We start from the raw sequence: 19,788 nt of genomic DNA, 5'->3' as shown, positions 1-19,788 counted from the left end.
AGATTTTTTTTCTCAACTATTAAAATGAAAAGACCTCGAAGCAGACATGTTATAAAATAAATCCTTTTATTATTTGAAGAACAAAATGTAAAAAAAAAACAATATCAACAACATATTTGTCTTGATTCAAGACTGGGAGGCAGAGGTGGCGATTGTCTACGAGGGGGAAGGCGAGAGGAGACTATCGAGGAGACATTTTGAATGCACATATATTTAGGAAATATACTAAATATACTTATTGTGATTTTATGATGTACACACAACAGTCACTGATGGAGACAGACAGGATTACTCAGATCTTAATAGAAAGCAACAGACGAACATGTTCAAGTACATAACATTGACTTATTATCTGACGTGATTGCTGATATCCCTCCCTTTGTATTTGAATTCCTTGAAGGTTAGATGTTTACTTTGGCATATTACTTTAAAGTCGTACCGTCTTCATAGTTATACAAAATGTAACACGAACAGAGATCTTCTAATGCTGCTGTGAAAGGCAAACTATACAGGACAGAATGCATTAATAACTGCTTTTATTGACTAAAAAAATGTCCTTTTTCTGGCTTCGTAGAGAGCAGGAAACCATGTTAGATTGGATAAATAACACATATTAAAAAAGAGGGCAAAGAAAGAAACAAGGCAGCAGCATTCTATTGAATACAATATTACATTATTCACAATATAAATAAGAGTTTTATACAAAAAAAACAAATTTGAAACATTCTTTCAGGACTTTGCTCTAATGATTTTTTTGTACTCACATTAAACTACAGATCAATATATTTGTAGTTTCCCACCAGTTTTCCAAACAGCTGTTGTTGGCAGCTGGATGGCAGCTCTTTGTTCTCGGCTGTCTGCAGACTCGCAGCCAGAACACACACCACGCGCCTGCTGAGCGAGTCTCACTCACGGTGATGATCACAAACACTGCGCCCGTCGCTCGCGTCCGACGACGACGCTTAGACGTCCCCCTAATTCTGTTTCCAAGAAGGGGAGAAGTCACGCCACTGCCACCACCGCTGATAGCCAAGGAGATAGTCCTTCTGTCCTCAAACACCGCTGTTCCGACGCATGAAGGCGTGGCCCCTGACTGGGTACATCATCTCGATGAAGGCCATAGGCCCCACCGTGATCTCACTGGGGCCCTGCGCCTTGAAACCTGACTTCCGGTAGAAGGGAACCAGGAAGTCTTCGCACATGAGCACGGCGCGGCGGACGTAGGGCAGGCAGCGGAGGTACTGCAGGTAGCGCCACATCAGGATGGAGCCTTTGCCCTGCTGGCGGAAGGTCCGGTGGACGGCTAGGACGTGGATGTGGACGGTGGTCCCATTAGGCTTGTGGAGGGTGAGGGCATCCTGGGAAACAGAGGGAGGGGACAACTGTAAGAACAAGTAAATGAACACAGGAACACATTTATGAGCATTAAAACGCACCATTGCTCAGTTCAGGAGTTTTGATGCAACAGCATCACTTGGTCTGGTATGACCAGTAGCTCATGGTGGCTAATGTTAAAGGAACAGTGTGTCGGATCTGGCGGTATCTAGCGGTGAGGTCGCAGATTACAACTTCTCCAGTGTGTCAAGCGTGTAGGAGAGCTACGGTGGCCGACGTGAACTCCCGAATGGCCCTCTCTAGAGCCAGCTGTTGTAAGGGAAGAGTGCTTAGAGTGGTGGCGACAGCGGCAGCGAGTAACGTTATCGACTCTGGCCCAAGCAGGAAAAGTTAACAGCGTTTAGTTTGTCTGTTCTGGGCTACTGTAGAAACATGGTGACTGGCTCCCTGAAGAGGACCCGGTCCGTATGTAGATATAAACGGCTCATTCTAAGTTAACGAAAACACAACGATTCTTATTATCAGGCTCAAGAGTAGACCTATGCAACCCTGCATTTCACTGCACATTGAATGAGCACGTGACAAATTAAACTTTTGAATCTTTTAACCATTTAAGATCAGTAGGATTTTCAGTAGTTTCAGTAATTTCATGAGGCCTCTGGATCTCTCTTCACATAGTATTAGAGGCCATAATAATGCTGAAGCTTTCTCCCACACATCTGAATATTTCCAGTGAGATTTAAGTGGCTCTGTGGAACATTTATCCTCCACCCACTGAATTTATACCATAAATGTGTCCTTAAATCTTTCAGGATCTCTTCAGTTAATCTGATTTGAACCTCGCCTTGCATGTCCCTTGCCAGTCAGTCTGAGGTAAATCACTGTCCAGGTGTCCTGCGCTCTCTTACCAAGGTAAGCTTCTCTTGGTCCCACAGTGAGCCGATGATGAAAGCCACCAGACGGCCCTCCTCGAACCAGCCAAGAGACAGCTCAGGACACAGGGTGAGGAAGTGACGCACCTCGTCCAGGTGGAGGGGACACTCACCGGACACTGAGATGAAGGCTGTGAGGAAGAGGAGGAAATTGGACATTAAGAAACCTGATAACAGAAAGGTGATGTTCCCTACTGTACTGACTACCAGTGGAAATGATGCTGGACCACTGCCTGGGATGTTATGCAGGTTAAAGACACCTGAACTCACCTATGCATTTAGGCAATTTTGTAGTGGGCCACACATCATAGAAAGTAAATGTTGAATATGATCATTGGAAAGAAGATAAATTATTTTCTGTAAATGTCCTGATTTATTCTTAATATTAAACTCCAGTCTATAAACTGAGCCCTGCCCTGTTTGATCATATTTTTTCCTAACAAGCATTTCTGATTCTTACAAACAGTCCCTTTAAAGGAAAGAAAACAATCATGTGTGCGTAATTGCGCATGGAATTGTCCTGGAGTAATTAAGACATCTATAATAATAAGTGATTTAGGCCTGATTCAGTAAAGTATTAAAGACTCTGCTTACCTTCTCTCTCAATCTCGAACACACTGATGGCGTCCTCCGGGCTGAGGGAGCGGAACTCACTGGCCGGCAGCGTGTGTCGGCGGCCCTGCGACACCGGAGAGCGGATATGGAGTGGCCTCAGGAACGGCAACGCGCCCAGCACCGACATGCTCTGATGGTTATCACACAAAAGTTGTTAAAAGTAAAACGAAGAAGACTGTTTGACTTTCCTGCTGCTCTATCCTTCAGTATCTCCTTGTCTTAAACTGCTCTCTCCTTTAGTATCTCCTCGTCTTAAAAGCCTGATCCGTGCGTAACAGGATGGAGCGTAGAGACTGAGCAGAGAGCTGTGCGCCTTCAGTATTTATACCCTCGGGTCAGTGCGCACGGCTGCTTGGTTATAATCCTGAAGCAAACTGGATGACCAAAGCCTCCAATTCCCCGTGAGTAAGTTGAGCAATAAACATATTTAGTCTGGGTCAGGAGGGATATATCCGTGAGTTGAGAATTATCCTCGTCATGCCACCATCAGACCTGCAGCAGATTTGGATTTTACTGATCACATGTTGGGGGGAGGGGGGATCTCATACCAACACGTTACCAATATATTATCAAGAGTGACCTCAGGTATGAAGTCACTCACCTGTGTGCCAGAGTGGAGGACAGATAGATTTAGAAAGGAAGGAGCTCTTCTGATTGGTTAACTAATTAATGTCACTGCCAATTAATGTTGTCACACTGTGTGTTGCTTAACTTGGCCATCTTAAGGACTCGACTTACCTCTCTTCATGTGATTTTCTCTTTCCATTGTCCCCTTTAAGTCCCGAGTTCACGGTTTTTCCACGCTTTATTTTTCCACGCTTTATTTTTCCAGACCTGTAAGAGGATTAGAGGGCGTGTAGTTTGTTTGTCACCTCATCAGAGTTAAATAAGCTTTACTACTGTATGTTAAGAGTTTCAAGAAGCCACTGTTGTTGTCTTCTCTGACATAACTTTACTAAACTTTCCCACAAGGTGTTACTCACTTTTTTTTATAATCAGAGATGATATATCAGCAGAACTCAATGCTTTACTGTCATGTGTTATTTAGGAGTGGTCCAATTAACACAGACTGACACCAAGAGCAGGTGAACTCCTTGTGAGGGTCACAAGGCTGCAAATAATCTCCATCTCCAGATAAACACTGAGTTTAAAATGTTTGAAGCTTTTTCCTGGAATACATGCTTTTATATTTTTAGATAGGCTGTGAGAAAGATTCAGGACTCCCAGCAAGTTGCACTCAATAATTGTGAGAGCTATACATTTCACAATTTATTTTTTTTGTAATATTTTTTATTTAAGAAAAAGAATATTATTCACAGATATTTACCACAGAGCATTTTCACTTTTCTCCCACCCCCCACTGCCAAGACAAATTAACATATAATAACATATCTACACAGGGAATGATGTTACAAAATTAAGTAATAAAATAAAAGAAAATAAATAAAAATAAAATACAAAATAAAATAAAATACAAAATAATGTAAATAACCAAAAGTAATATAAATAAATACAACTAAAATATAATAAAAGTAAATAAATAAAAGATTAAAAAAGCCAGTTAAAGCCAATAAAACAAAGTATGTGTTTGTGAGCGAGCTTTAAAGGGAAAATCCACCCAAATTTGTTTCTTCAAGATGAACATTCAGAAGAATTTGTTCAATTTACTCTTTGCAAAGTTCTCTAACAGGATGACATTTCCCAAATAAAAGTGTTGTTGAATACACAGGACATCAGATGCAAAATAAATTCTTAATATATCAAGTCACATCTTCATTCACATTCTGATTTATAAAGAAAAAAAGGTGTTGATACCCTCTCTGTTAATTATGTCTCTACACACTGACTGTTAATATTAACAGCTGTAATCTGTGTGACAATAAACAGGAAGATGAAACTGAGAATACTTATTTAATTCCACAATTGATGTATCTTTTCCTATGCAAAATGTCAAATCAATTAATCTGTATGTATGTTTTATTTTATTAATTATGTGTTTGCTGGCTTTTTTAAAATCTATATATATATAGATATATATACTGTATATACACACAAAAAAATCAGGTTAAACAACTGGTAAATAATGGCCTGCATGCCAGATTGAGGCTGACGCTGCCGCTCAGTGGTGACGGAAGGTACTGCGTGATGACGTCCTCCCACTGCGCTAGTTACGCAGCGCTCCGTTCCTCCGTAGCGACGTAACGTCAGCACGTGCACTCCGCTGCTGCTGCTTCCAGGTTACATCTCATTCCACCGTCATCCTCCTCGCGCTCTGAGCATCACCTCATCACTCCCTGACAACAAGCAGCAGAGCAACGGCAGAGCAACGATGGCGGAGCAGACCCTAGCAGCAGACCTAGCAGCATCAGGACCAGACCCAGCAGAACCAGCATCCCCGACCCGGAGCCCGACCCGGACCCCGGGGGGCCTCTCTCCCCTCAACAGCCCGGGCTCGGAGCCTCCCTCCCTGGCTCTGTCTCCCTCAGCGGACGGCTCCCAGCGGCTGCTCTTCTCCCACGACCTGGTCTCCGGGCGGTACCGCAGCTCGGTCCGGTTCGGCCTCGTACGGATGATCCACGGAGAGGAGGACTTTAACTCGGACTCGGACCTCGATGATGGCGGAGGTGGTGGAGGGAGAGGTGGTGGAGGAGGAGGAGGAGGAGGACGAGTCCCGGGTGGTGGTTCGGACACTGAGAGCGGTGCGGTGGACACCCCGAGTCGGCCTCTCTGTCGGGGGTTCGTCCGCGTCCAGTGGTACCCGGAGGGAGGAAAACAGGACATCAGGGAGACAAAGGTACCAGCTAGCTGAGTTACACTGTTTACACTGAGGGGACCCGGGTTGGACTGACACGAGGGCTGGTTTTAACTGCCTGTTGTGCGTTTATTTATGGAAAGAGATGAGATATGATGCTTCACTTAATCCATCTGCTTTAACACACATCACCTAGCTAGCTGGTTAGCATTCAAGCTACACATGCTAGCTAGTGTAGCTCATTGCCTCATGTCACTCAGCTGCTGTTAGCAGGCTTTCCACCTGATTTAATACACCAAATATACACAGACTGTCTGGCCAGGTAGCACTTTTCTGTCTGTTTATAGTGTAGCTACTTTATTTAAGCAGGTGCACTGGACTCTGCTAGTACACCTTATTGATTAGCTCCTCCATGACTCCATGTAGTTCCTCATCTGGGTGTGACTTGGCCTGAGACCAAACATTGTCAAACACTGTATAAGTTATTTACACAATGTCTTAGTTTCCTCTTCTTAAATAAGATAAGATAATACAAGATATTCCTTTATTAGTCCCGCAGTGGGGACATTTGCAGTGTACAGCATCAAAGGGAATAGTGCAAAAAACAAGAAGCATTAACAAACAAAGTGTAACAAAATATGAACCATTTAAATAGAAGGAAGTATAAAAATAGGAGCAGTATATACAGTATTGACAATAAACAGACTATTAACAAAATTGCACAAGTTGAAAATGATATTGCACAGTGAGAATTAAATTAAATTCCACCTGAAAATATCAGGTTATTGTCAGTTTTTGGTGTACACCTGCATTATATTTCAAAACCAGCCTGACCTGTCATCTACTGAGAGCTGATAAGGTGAAGAAAGCTCAGAATTAATTGATTAGGTGCAAGACCCGGCTAGTACACCTTATTGATTAGCTCATCCATGACTCCATGTAGTTCCTCATCTGGGTGTGACTTGGCCTGAGACCAAAAATTGTCAAACACTATTAAGTTATTTACACAATGTTTTAGTTTCCTCTTCTTAAATAAGATAAGATATTCCTTTTATTAGTCCCGCAGTGGGGACAAAAAACAAGATGCATCAGCTAACACGGTAAAAAAAAAGGGCTAAACAAAGTGTAACAAAATATGAACCATTTAAAAAGAAGGAAGTATAAAAATAGGAGCAGTATATACAGTATTGACAATAAACAGGCTATTAAGAAAATTGCACAAGTGGAAAATTATATTGCACAGTGAGAATGAAATGAAATTCCATCATTGTCAGTTTTTGGTGTACACCTGCATTATATTTCAAAACCAGTCCAACCTGTCATCTACTCACAGCTGACAAAGATAAGATGAAAAAACTCACAATTAATTGATCAGGTGCAGGACCCTGCTAGTACACCTTATTGATTAGCTCCACCATGACTCCATGTAGTTCCTCATCTGGGTGTGACTTGGCCTGAGACCAAACATTGTCAAACACTACAAGTTATTTACACAATGTCTTAGTTTCCTCTTCTTAAATAAGATAAGATAAGATATTCCTTTATTAGTCCCGCAGTGGGGAAATTTGCAGTGTACAGCAGCAAAGGGGATAGTGCAAAAAACAAGATGCATCAGCTAACACAGTAAAAAAAAGAGCTAAACAAAGTGTAACAAAATATGAACCCTAAAAATAGGAGCAGTATATACAGTATTGACAATAAACAGACTATTAACAAAATTGGACAAGTGGGAAAATGATATTGCACAGTGAGAATGAAATGAAATTCTACCTGAAAATATCAGGTTATTGTCAGTTTTTGGTGTACACCTGCATTATATTTCAAATCCAGTCTGACCTGTCATCTACTGACATTTGACACAGATAAGATGAAGAAAGCTCACAATTAATTGATAAGGTGCAGGACCCTGCTAGGACATCTTCACCTCCTACCAAGAATCCAAAATCCCTTTGAATCTGGACTATAGACATGATGTTAAAAGTAGGGCTTCACGATTTAAAAAAAATATCTAATACGGATTATTTTCACTGATATTGCAATTGCGATATTAGAAGAAAATTATCATTTTTACATCATTATTCTCATTTTCATTGAAAAACATTAAAATGCATGATTTTTGCGTGGATTCGTACCAAACAAAGATGGTTTCTTAAGTCTGTAGAATATGATGTGAAGGCCAGGACATCTCTGCAGCACCACAATATTTATTTTAAAATGGTATTTTGACACACATTTCACCTTTTAACAAATACTGCCATTTCCTCCTCATGCTGCGATTTGCAAATTGCAGTTGGCTCTGTTACAATTTCAATAACATTTCGATTAATTGTGCAGCCTTAGTCAAAAGACCCATTCAGGGTTTTACTCTGTTATGGAGATACATAAAGTAGCTAACCTGCTTCTTGGATCAGTCTTCAGATGTAGCACTTCATTTTGGTCACAAAGCCACTGTTAATTAATTAAATAATTAATTTCAACTTCTACCTTTGACAGTATTACAGTTTAGTTTCCTGCTTTCTAGCAATGTATTTCAGCTCTTACATTTTTTGGGGTCATGCAGTTCAGCTTTCAACTCTGCCAGTTTTACAATTCAGTTCCATATTTTCAGCAACGCTTTGCAATTAATTTCAGCTGTCAGCGTTCCCACGCATTTCCAGCAGGAAATGCATTTTCTAGTTATATCTGTTTTTTCTACAACCAAATAATGAATGAAATAGTAATTGGTCAGGAAGTGGGGGAATGTGCTGTCAGCTATATTCCCCCGAGCTTCTCTAGATTTCCCCTGGGCTTTGTGGAACAGGGTTTAAAAGATGACTGGTCTGGAAACGGCTCATACCAGCTTGTTTTAGAGAGACAGGATGGGACCAGAAGAAACCTATTTCAGGTTGCCTCGCTTTTGTCTTTTGTGCTAAATGAGTAAAGTTCTGGTCTGAGTGTCATTCAACCTCACAACAAAGGCTGCGTTAGACAATGACACCGATGTTTACACACCTCGTGGACTGTTAATGCTGCGTCATTACGAGTCCCCAAAGGATCTAGTGTGTGCCAGTGTGCTCACGTATGGATTTCACTCTGTAGTGTTCATGTTTATGTAGTGTGTGATTTGTCGTTTGCTTATCTGCGTGCACCACATGCTCCGTCTCAGCGGGCTCCGTCCTGAGAGCGCGGTGAAGATTTCTAATCAATAATTCATGATTACTTCCTGCAGTATGCAAAGTCTTCAAGATGATATTCCTACAAAAAAAATTGTGACTTATATTTATTCTGCAGGCGGCACCTCAGTGGAAAACGTTTTCTCTCGGGAGCAATCAGTGGACGGAAAACTGATGCTTAAAACCTCTTTAGGGTTTCTCCTGAGGTCAATACAACCAGCATTTTCACTAAGATTTTGATAGTTTGGAGCAGAGCAGCTGCCATTAAGTGCAAATAATACACGACCCAAGATGGGTAGTCTAATGTTTTCTTAGTTTCTTTGTTGCTTCAATTATAATGCCTGAAAATTTAGCCATTCTCAGTTTAAAATTTGCCTCTAACATTTATCAAATTTCATTGTCTTAATGTGTTCCTGCCACCAGAAGGATTCGTGAACATACACACGTTTAACATTGACTTTGTATTTCATAACAAACTGCACCAGATTTTCTAGAAGCGGTACGAGAATAAACAGGAGCTTAATGGAGATTTGTCAGCATATATGATGCTGAGGCGAGCTGATTCAAAAGATGTGAGACCAACTGTGGCTCACAAGGAAGTTTAACTGCATCTTGCAGACTCCCTAAAAACACAAACATCAGTACATCGAACAACTACCACACAAGAAACACCTGCTTTGGAGAGGGGTCTGTGAGGAAGGAGGGGAGACCTGGACACAAAAGGCAGTGCTAATGATGTTGTATACAAGTTGTAATGTAGGCCTCATATCTCATGACTCTTCAGTTAGTAGCAGAGCAGCGAAGAAAAACTGATTGCAGGTAGTTTGTCATATAAGGACTCGGTCATCTAAGACTAGTTTGTACCAGCAGCCTCTAAAGCGTGATCGGCTGAAGTTCCACCAGTAGCCTCGAATCAGGAACATCTCTGCAGCTCACTACTTCACTCTAACACAGCACATTTTTTTGCACCCTATGAAATCTTAATAACTATCTCCAGAGGAAGTGATGGGGCTTAGATCTGTATCTCCAAGGAGGTTTGAACCGGGACACCTCGGTATAGTTGTCTGCTGCAGGAACATGATAGGAGGCATAGAGGGCCTGAACGATATATGATATACTTGCAGTATTTTTGCCTTACAGTGGATGGTGGGGGTCATTGTTTTGTTCACTGTATAACTGTCACTTTAAGTGATTTACCAACAATTCACCTTAACCTTCTGCTGCAAAGGCACACAAAGACCAGATGCTCAGTGCATCTGAACCTCTTTTGTGTTTTAATAGGAAGGTACAGTAATAGATGCATAATCCTGTAAGGACGAGGACATCGTCTGTGCTTTATCAGCAATTCAGTACTTTGACTGTGGATTAAGATGATTATTATCCTCACTGACTAAACTATATTTACAGTAAGTGCAGGTTACTGGGAGGCCTGTTACTGTTGTTCACTGATTTAGATGCATTTTTATGTTCATTGTCAGTGAGTTTGTTTTTCATTTTGTTATTAAAGATAGGGTCGATGATGTTGGAAAGCTAGCCTAATTTGAAAGTAGCTTCGCCTCAGGAGCTCCGTCTAAACCCACCCCCTCCCCTCGGGGCTCCTTCCAAAGCAACACCCCCCCACACACATGCACGAGCACCGCTTCATAACTACTTCACAGACACAGAGCGGAGAGAGGACCTCAACTCAACAACGCTATCTCATGACAAGTAACCGCGGCAGTGCTACTGCAGGGCTGAGTTTACTCTTCCATTCTCCAGTAAACTTGCGGCGGCGACGCGCTTTGAGTTCAGGCTGGTGCACGCCAAGGGTAGAGTACGAGCAGGGAGGCATCTGATTGGTTCTTTCCAAGCGGACCGCGAGGCAGTGATTGGTAGACTTTTTTACAGGATTACAGCAGCTACAGATGACCGCTCTTTTCCGGTCCTTTTTCAGAGCTTGCAAGTAATGGATCGCTGTTTGGGTGTAAAGACCATTTCAACCAATATAACAAATAGCGTATACTGGAGAACATCGTCAACCGTGCCTTTAATCTTACTGACATATATGTTACGTATAATGTTTTAAGAATAAATTCTAAAACTATTGTGTTAGAAGAAGAAAAAAACTCTTTTACTTCCCCGCCTGCTTTGGGGCCTGCCACAGTCGGCATTACTAAACACGCAGAGCCCTGTTGCTGCAGCACAACCTTGAAATCTCCATCCAAGGACAGAAGTGCACCGCAGCAGCAGCAGGTAGCTATCGATGGGATGCACGGAGGGAGCAGCAGTGCAGCGGGTGTCGGAGATGTACCTGAATCTATCAGTCATTCGGTAACTGAAACTAGAGATGGCTCGATACCACACTTTTAACGTACGATGCTGCAGCCTTGAGTATCTGCTGATACCGATACCGTCTCTTTCCCTCTCTTAAAGTTTAATAAATATAATAACTTGAGTTAGTTTGCAGATTCAGGTTTATTTATACAAAATATAATGAACTAATAAATGATGATGTATTATTATAGATTAAACTACCCGGTAGTATATAAAGTCATTAAAATGTCCTCCACATTTACCAGCTGCAACATTAAAGTGATGAATGCATCAATACTTAAAAATATTAAGAATCGCAACGCATATCGAATCGGCACCCGAGTATCGTTTCGTCCCGGCCCCAGTGATGATAAGAGAGGAAAAAGTGAGGAAGTGGATGGAAAAGATGTGGAGAAAACAAGTACTGAATACCAATTAAACCCCATAAGGAGAAAGTGAAATGAAATCAAATAAAAATTCTTGACTGGAAAAGCTGTAATGGGACGGGCAGACAGTTTGGTACCAGATGGCTGTTATGGTAATGTGCAGGCTTTTAGTCCTTGAGATGGCAAGATCCCACCTTCTGCTCTCTGAGCCATTGTAAATACCCAGCCTCCTCTGGTGTGCGGTCTCAGGCAGAGCAGCAAAACTATTTCATCCTATTACAATGCCCTCAAGTTGGCAGCACTATAGCGCAGTAGTCCCAAAGCTGCACTTTCCGTCCGAGTGCTGCCTTCATCGGATAGCTGTGATTTGGGTTTAATAAATTCTACGTGGCTGCTTGCTGGTCCATGACCCCTCTGTCACAGTTGAATAATCATTATTTTGTTGCCTTTTTTATACTTTAAGTTGCAACAGTCATGGACAGATAGTTTGTTGCATGAATGCTTTTTTTTTTTATAGGAAATAAGAAATATTAGATAAAAAAAAAAACATTGAGTCTACTGCTTTATGAAGTGAACAAGGAGACTCCTGGGGTTTTATTGCTTTTATATCATTACCTTTTATTGTGTTGAGAGTCTTTGATTTTGTTTTGAGAGACACAACCTGCTCAGCTGGTCAGAATGAGCAACCAGAGTCAGTCAGTCATTTAGGGAAGCTTGTTTGAGTATTTGGGCTGTCAAAGTTAATGCGATAATAAGGCGTTATCGTTTTAATGCCACTAATTTCTTTAATGCATTAACGCAACTTGCGATTTTTAGATTGTAGCGGGCTCAGTTTTAAAGCTAGAGTGAAGATACTGGCATCATATGAAACTAGAAAAAACCTAAAGAATCCATTGATACCAACGACATGACATGACACACTAGTTTGTCGCAAAAGAGCCTAAATAACACTCCAAACGTACGCTAAATTTTGGTGAGGAAAAAGTGTCATGGCCATTTTCAAAGAGGTCCCTTGACCTCTGACCTCAAGTTATGTGAATGAAAGTGGGTTCTCTGGGTACCCACGAGTCTCCCCTTTACAGACATGCCCACTTTATGATAATCACATGCAGTTTGGGGCAAGTCATAGTCAAGTCAGCACACTGACACCCTGACAGCTGTCATTGCCTGTTGGGCTGCAGTTTGCCATGTTATGATTTGAGCATATTTTTTTATGCTAAATGCAGTACCTGTGAGGGTTTCTGGACAATACGTATCATTGTTTTGTGTTGTTAATTGATTTCCAATAAGAAATATATACATACATTTGCGTAAAGCAAGCATATTTGCCCACTCTGCCCATGTTGATAAGAGTATTAAATACTTCAATCTGCACACTGTTCTCTTTCAAATAATCATATTGATCTTTGGTATGCTCGTGGTAACCTTCCACGTTGCACATGGGCTATGGCTTTTTGAAGCTCACCTAGTGGCTAAAAGTCACCCATAGATATTTAAAAATTTACATTCTGCTCCGTTTTCCGCATTAACACCCTCAGATGAGTTTATGATTGTCGTCATGCATCCTTCAGCGCTGTTTGTTTGCTCAGGAGCCATCATGCAGGTGCTCGAGGTAGGCTGGCAGGCGTTGGTGTAATCTGGGACATGAGGCCGCTGCCAAGGCCCACCCAACAGAGCCTTAGAGTACAAAGCCTTAGTTATGGGTTTGAGCAGGTGCCAGGCAGGCGCAGGAACACACACAAAACACACACACACACACACACACACACACACACACACAAATAGGTTTTGTCATCAGACATTGAGGTTTTGCATGCGTTACCGCAATACGACAACATTTCCTGTCCATGACAGAGTTTGCATGCAGCTTTAGCCATGATGTCTAGCTCTACTTTTCCTGGCAATGTGTGAAACCCAAAGTGTTTCCATACTTTACTGTATGTGTAGTGTTTACCACTTTGGATTTAACATCTGAGGGTGCAGGTCGTATCCACGCAGACCCTCCACTGTTTTGTACTTCCTCCTTGCAGCCGGCTGCAGTTTGTTTTGGTTGACGGATACGGAACGGATATGACGCCACGTTACTCAAGACTACAACAATAAAAGCAGTAACTTCCTTCTACCTCCACATAGACTCAAATGAAGAAAATATATCAATTCTGGCATTAAAAAAATCTATTTCAAAATCGTACAAAATAAAATAAAAATCGGGATACAGAGATGAATTTTTTTCCCTACCCCTACTATTGATGTGGATTGTACTACTGATTATTGGTCACTGGTTATTTTTAGGGTGTGGACACTGGAGTTTATGCCATGTTGGTATTGATTGATACACATCTGTGGCATCGTGTCGGACAAATCCAAGCGTGCAAATCAGTTCCCGGTGGCACCGCTTCTACTTCCCACTTGAAGGATGATGTCAGCAGATTGTATTTACAGGAAATCTGATAGTACAGGGACACAACACGACCGTCCCCTCCACACCCTTTAGGTTCCTCTTCTCAGGCCTCATCTCCTACCCCCCCTGCTTTCTATTTTCTCACCCTCCCCCACCACTCTTTCCTGCCCTCCTAACCCATCCTGATAACCTCCTCCTCATCCTCATCCTCCTCCTCCTCCTCCTCTCTTCCTCCTCCTCCTCCTCCCCCCGTGTTCACCTCTTTCCTCTCCTCCCTCAGTGTCCCAGCAGACCAGTGTGTTGGAGAATGTTGACGTAATGTGCTGCTGCTGACTAGATGGTCGTCCAGCTCCTGCCCCGAGATAATGGATCTCATTTGATCCTCTCTTTCTCTGCATAGACCACACACACACACACACACACACACACACACACACACACACACACACACACACACACACACACACACACACACAGGAATAGACAGACTCTGAAGTGACTTGCTTCGCTGCTGGAGCCTGCATCCATCCCAGCAGCCCTCTTTCCTCCCATCTCTTCTTTCTCTCCCTCCCTCATCCTCTCGTCCTCCCTTTTTCCTCTGCAGTATTGGCCCTGCCCAGTGGGGAGACTGTCTGCTCTCTCTCTCTCTTTCTCTTTCTCTCTCTCTCTCTCTCTCTACCCTCTCTTCTTCCTCCCCCTTTTTCTATCTGCTGTGTTTGCTGTGCTCCAGTCTATTTCTGGCTCCTGCTTTTCTTGTTTCCTCACCCTTTCTGTTTCTCTCCTGGGATCCGTCTCGTTCTCCCACTTGTTGGGCTGGCTGGCTGCTGCCTCCTCTGTGCCTCGTTCAATGCTCATCTTCATTTTCTCCGCCGTCACACCCCTGCCTACCCCTTCGTTGCACCCTCCTCCTCCTCCTCCTCCCCTCAGCCATCTTCTCCATCAGACTTTTTCCCTCATCTCTGTGATTGACTCTCGAGTATTCTCCATCCCCATCCTTCATCTCCCCATCTCTCTGTCTCCATCTTATATCCTCTGCCTCTGTGCCGACTGTGTCTTCATCTCCCTTTCCCGCTCTCATTTCATATTCTGCTTGTTTACGCTCATTTCCCTCCTTCTAATGTACAGCTCTATGTGTCTTGCAGCCCCTCAGTGCCTCCCTCACTTTTCTATAGCTTTATTTTCTTCTTGCTTTTGGTCCTTTTTTTTCATTTCATCCATGAAACTACACTGCAAGAAGACTGCTCTATAATAGATATTGTGTGCTATTAGTTCACTTGTCATTCCCTTGTGGTCTCCGTGGGTAAAAAGCCCTGTATACCTGCTCTCTTTTTAATAGAGCTGTGCACCCTTCCTGTGTGTCTGAATCAATAGTCAGACAGCACTGTCCGGCAGCAGCGAGGAGAAGGTATCAGGGCGTGACACTTGATCGATGATTCAGTTGTTTATTGCCATATATCAACCAAGGTTGCAAAGACTTGTCATTGATTTGGATTTTATTTTTGGCCTCATCCCATTTAAGCAAACTCTCCTACCGGTATTTATTTTGTCTTATATTTATGGTAAAATTCAGATGGAAATGTCCTTATAAAAATAGTCATAAAGTTCTCCATCCTTGCTTAGTCATTGTCTAGTGTGACGACCTCACGCTTCGTTTTGTTTAGGAAGTGCGGCATCACGTTAGCCAATGAGGACGCTGTGACAGAGCTGTTCTCCTGACCAACGGGAGAGCAGGAGTTTGGTGCTCTTACCGGCGCACTCGAGCTTGAGAGGTTTGTGAATGAGTAATGTGTGAAGTGGCAGCAAGGTTTTTTAGACATGTTGCTTTGAATGTGGAGCAAACAGACAGACGGCAGAGAAGTGGATTATTCTGTAGTAGCGTTTAGATATATTTCTATTGAGGTTTTTAAGCCCCCTTTCAAGTCTGCAGGGGATGAATGCTTGATGCTTAAAATAGATTGTGGGTGGAGTATCGCTTTAAGTAACCTCCTGTCCCTATCAGGTGGGCCTAATAAAAAAGCTCTGGAGGGTTGGGTGGTGGTTGTTTTTAAGGTGCGCTCAGACTCGATTTCTCCTGCTGAAATTTACTTCGGTGTTGAGACAGGAAGTTGTGTGAGAAGGGTTGTAAACGTAAACCGCAGGAAGCTATGCTGCATTCCATTTGAACTGGGAAGTCGGAAGACTCTTCGTCTGTTCACTTCCTCCCGGAGAATAGTGAATTATATTAAACTCTGCAAAAACTCTAATGATGCAGCAGAGCCATGATTCGCCCGAGGCTGACGGCTGAGGTGGAGGATGTGGCTCTGTATGATGACTGCACCTTCGTTTTCACAGATCGATATTTAACAGAATCCGTGGGGGAAATTTCAGCACAGGCAGATGTGTGTATGTGTGTATGTGTGTGTATGTGTGTGTGTGTGTATGTGTGTGTGTATGTGTGTGGAGAGAAATGCAGTATGTGCACCTGTTACTACCACCGGTGTTTATTTGACTTCCTGTTGTGTTTTGTGGATCAGATGGCTCGTTAGTACGGAGATGAAACTGAAAGACGAGAAAGCCTGGTGTAGAAAACTGTCTGTCAGATTGGAGAGAACAGGCGTGGCCCCGAGCTGCAGTACTCTGCAGTGTCTCTTTCTCCCCCTCTTCCTCCTCCTCCTCCTCCTCCTCCTCCTCGTACGGCACCTGAATAATGACTTGTGTTAATTAGGCCGGGAAGTCAAAGCAGATACTGTCCTCCATCGATCCCTGTAATCAATCTGGTCCCTTCTACCTGATCAGCCTGGATGGAGAGGCAGACATGGTTGTCTTCTATTCAGAGCCACACAGATACCACACACACATAGACACATATCCATTCGTGCAAATGTGCATGTCTTTTTCTTTTGTTGTCTGACTCTGGGTCCACCACCACCTTCCCGCCTCACTTCTCATCATCACCACACGAGCCATAGCAACAGTCTGCTGCTTTGTTGTTAACCTAGCCGTCTAGTTTTCTGATCCTTTTGCAGTACGTTGTGTTTGCATCAAAGTGGCAGTAGGCAGTATATTTTTTGGCATCATTGGGCAAAAATTCCATAATAACCTTTCAGCATATTGTAATTCAAGTGTTCTGAGAGAAAACTAGACTTCTGCACCTCCTCATGGCTCTGTTTTCAGGATTTAAAAAATCTAACCCGTAACGGGAGACTTTGACTAATCACAGGTCATTTCATTGAGAGAGCGTTCCTATTGGCTGTGCTCTGGTCATGTGACTGTCACGATATAGCGACCCTTTTATAAAAAATAACCTTTTTTTAATCATATTTGCTCCGATCTCGCCTACTTCAGCTTTAATAAGGTGGTTATCTGCGACTCCGTATACCAGGGAAACGAGAAGGGAAAGTGTTTTAATTGGCACTATCCACTGTATTCACAGTATTCAGTATGTCTGTTGTTGTAGAAGGTATCAGTTGTGATATGGTGGGTTTTAAATAAAAGCAAAGATTGCTTGGTGCTCTCCTAATTGTGTGAGACTTTTGTTTCAAACTTCTAAAAGAAGAGCAGTGGAGGATCCGAGAGCTCTTGTTGGGACATAAAAAGAAAGGAAATCTGTGATATATGAAGGTTATTATGCATGCAGTGATATGAATAGCCAGGTATCTGATACCCCAAATATGATCAAAACAAGCTTAAGACTAAAGTGGGACACTCAGTCACCCTCCTCACTCAATCACTCCAGCAGTCACTTGTTCCAGCAGCATATGAGTGCTGTCATCTCGGGGAAATACTTCCCTATAATGAACTGTGATAAGAGGGTGAAAATATTTCTTTTCTTCAGCTCCATATCACTATGATCAGTGAGAGATAGCACTATCTTCCTTCCACTCTTTAGTCTCTTCCTGGAGAAAAATCACTCCCGCTGCAGGGACATGAAGCTGTAGCAGAATTAAAGAACATGATTTTAAAGTTACACTTCTTAAAGCTTCAGTATGCAACACATTTTTTGGCACCATTGGGCAAATAACCTTTCAGCATATTGAAATTCAGATGAAAACGAGACTTTCTGCAACTCCTCATGGCTCTGTTTTCAGGCTTTAAAAAAATCTAGCCCGTGACGGCAGACTTTGGCCAATCACAGGTCTTTTCAGAGAGAGAGAGCGTTCCTATTGGCTGTGCTCCGGCTGGTGGGCGGTGCTTGGTATTTTCTCAACAGATCTCAATATGGCTGCCAGTTGACAAACTTTCTCATTTTACAGCTAAACAGTACACTACAAGATGTTTCTGAAAACATTTGAGGAGAGAAATAGGCAATACAGTAACAGAATACTGATTCATATTTGATCAGCGCTGCCTAGTTTGACCTTTTGATCGGTGTTTGCGAGTGATTGACAGCTGCTCAGAGACGGCAGGCTCCAGCTCGGCTCTGATTGGTTGTTTTCCTCCGGTCTGTGAAATCCTGCAGATGCCATTAGGAGCACCGGAGGACACCGGAGGAACATGATTTTTTTCCAGATTACCTGTCTAATGCTCTACTGTCAGGATATAGTGACCGTTTTATAAAAATAACTTTTTTTTTTTAATCATATTTGCTCCATTTCTACCCACTGCAGCTTTAAGAGGGTTATACCTTTGCCAACCAGCCATTTCATAACAACTGGTTGACTAGGAAATCCACATACTGGTCATAATTGATAATGGGAGCAAAGGTCTTCAGTGGTTCTGGGGCAGTGTGACCTCAGGTGTTGCATTGCTGTCTCTGCTCTCTCTTCCAGTGGAGTGGGGTGAATGCTATTGATTTTAAACAGTGTTTTTTTTAACTGGTGAGGAAATCAGTTACTACAGTAGCGCACTGCAGCACGATGCACTGAAAGAATATTAATGAAGAAGAGCTGCGTGTGTGTGTCCGTCTCAAAAAGATGTGTTTAGTACTTCTGAGCTTCTCTCAGCTAAAAGGTTTAAGATGAGGAGGGAGACAGGAGAGTGTGTGTGTGTGTGTGTGTGTACTCTAACCCCCAGCAGCAGAGACATGAGGAGCAGACAGGCTGCTGTTTAATAGATTACAAGAGAACATGGCGACCCATCGATCTCCTCCACACACACTCAACGCCAAGTACCCAGCAGTGTGTGTGTGTGAATGTACACTTATGTTTGTACTTCTATTCTCAGTAGGATGTTTGGACGTCTTACCACGTAGGAGAGAAAAAAAAAGAGGACAGTCTTAAAAAATAATATTGACTGGTGTCACTTTTGGATTTGATATCACTTTAAGGGAAATTCTGGTGTTTTTCAACCTGTATCTTCTTTTTATTGGATTAATTGACTAATTGACAATCTGACTATCTCTGTTGCCCTGCAAGTAGATCTCTATGCAGTTAGCTACAATAGTTGTTTGCTTTTGGTCAGACTCAGAGATGAGCATATACTGTATATACATACAGTAAATGTAAATTATAAGTGTATTTCAAAAATCTTTAGTTAATATACATCGTTTTGCCAGCCCCTTGTTTCCCATATTTCTACAGTGGAGGTGTACGAGTGCAAAATGTGCAACAGAATGGCCACCATTATGTGAATAATGTGCTGCCCACCGACTCCTAACTGGTAACGGTACTAGCTCTCCTCCTGCCGATTTCAACACAGATTTGTTGTTCAAAGTGTCCCATTATAAGGGAAAAAACAGGGTGCGTCCCCTTCAGGTTTAGTAGCGCCACACTGTTGAGCGCTTTTTTTTCTTTCCGCCGTGACTCCGGTCCCTAACAAACTGAAACATGATGTAACAGTAAATCATTTATTCCCCCTTGATGAACCAAACTTCAGGTGTGAAAGCAACCTAAGATACTGCAACAACTCTCTCCCCCCCAGTCATTACTTAACATGCACCAGGCCTCCGTGTTTTAATTTCTTCGCTCTCTTTACTCCTAATTACATTCTCCTCCTCTTCTTCCAT

General features: G+C 42.5%; 2 protein-coding genes across 3 annotated transcripts in view; one reads left to right on the top strand and one right to left on the bottom strand.

The window, feature by feature from the left end:
* Positions 1-913: 913 nt before the first annotated feature.
* On the bottom strand, positions 914-3,133 carry aanat1 (arylalkylamine N-acetyltransferase 1). Its single transcript, XM_074630581.1, has 3 exons — positions 2,862-3,133; positions 2,244-2,398; positions 914-1,358 (listed from the first exon to the last, which is right to left on the bottom strand). Exons 1-3 carry the CDS (start codon positions 3,007-3,009, stop codon positions 1,053-1,055), a joined length of 609 nt encoding a protein of 202 aa, XP_074486682.1. The 5' UTR covers positions 3,010-3,133; the 3' UTR covers positions 914-1,052.
* Positions 3,134-5,078: 1,945 nt separating this feature from the next.
* ube2o (ubiquitin-conjugating enzyme E2O) overlaps positions 5,079-19,788 on the top strand; it is a 39,140-nt gene continuing 24,430 nt past the window's right edge. For both annotated transcript variants that reach the window (XM_074630573.1, XM_074630576.1), the window contains exon 1: positions 5,079-5,676. In XM_074630573.1, coding sequence (XP_074486674.1) covers positions 5,212-5,676 — 465 coding nt within the window. In that variant the 5' untranslated portion in view covers positions 5,079-5,211. The remainder of the gene's footprint in view (positions 5,677-19,788) is intronic.

This window comes from Sebastes fasciatus, chromosome 3 (genome assembly GCF_043250625.1).
Source record: "Sebastes fasciatus isolate fSebFas1 chromosome 3, fSebFas1.pri, whole genome shotgun sequence".
In the NCBI taxonomy this organism is placed as follows: domain Eukaryota; kingdom Metazoa; phylum Chordata; class Actinopteri; order Perciformes; family Sebastidae; genus Sebastes; species Sebastes fasciatus.
This window is presented reverse-complemented; position numbering and strand designations above follow the sequence as displayed.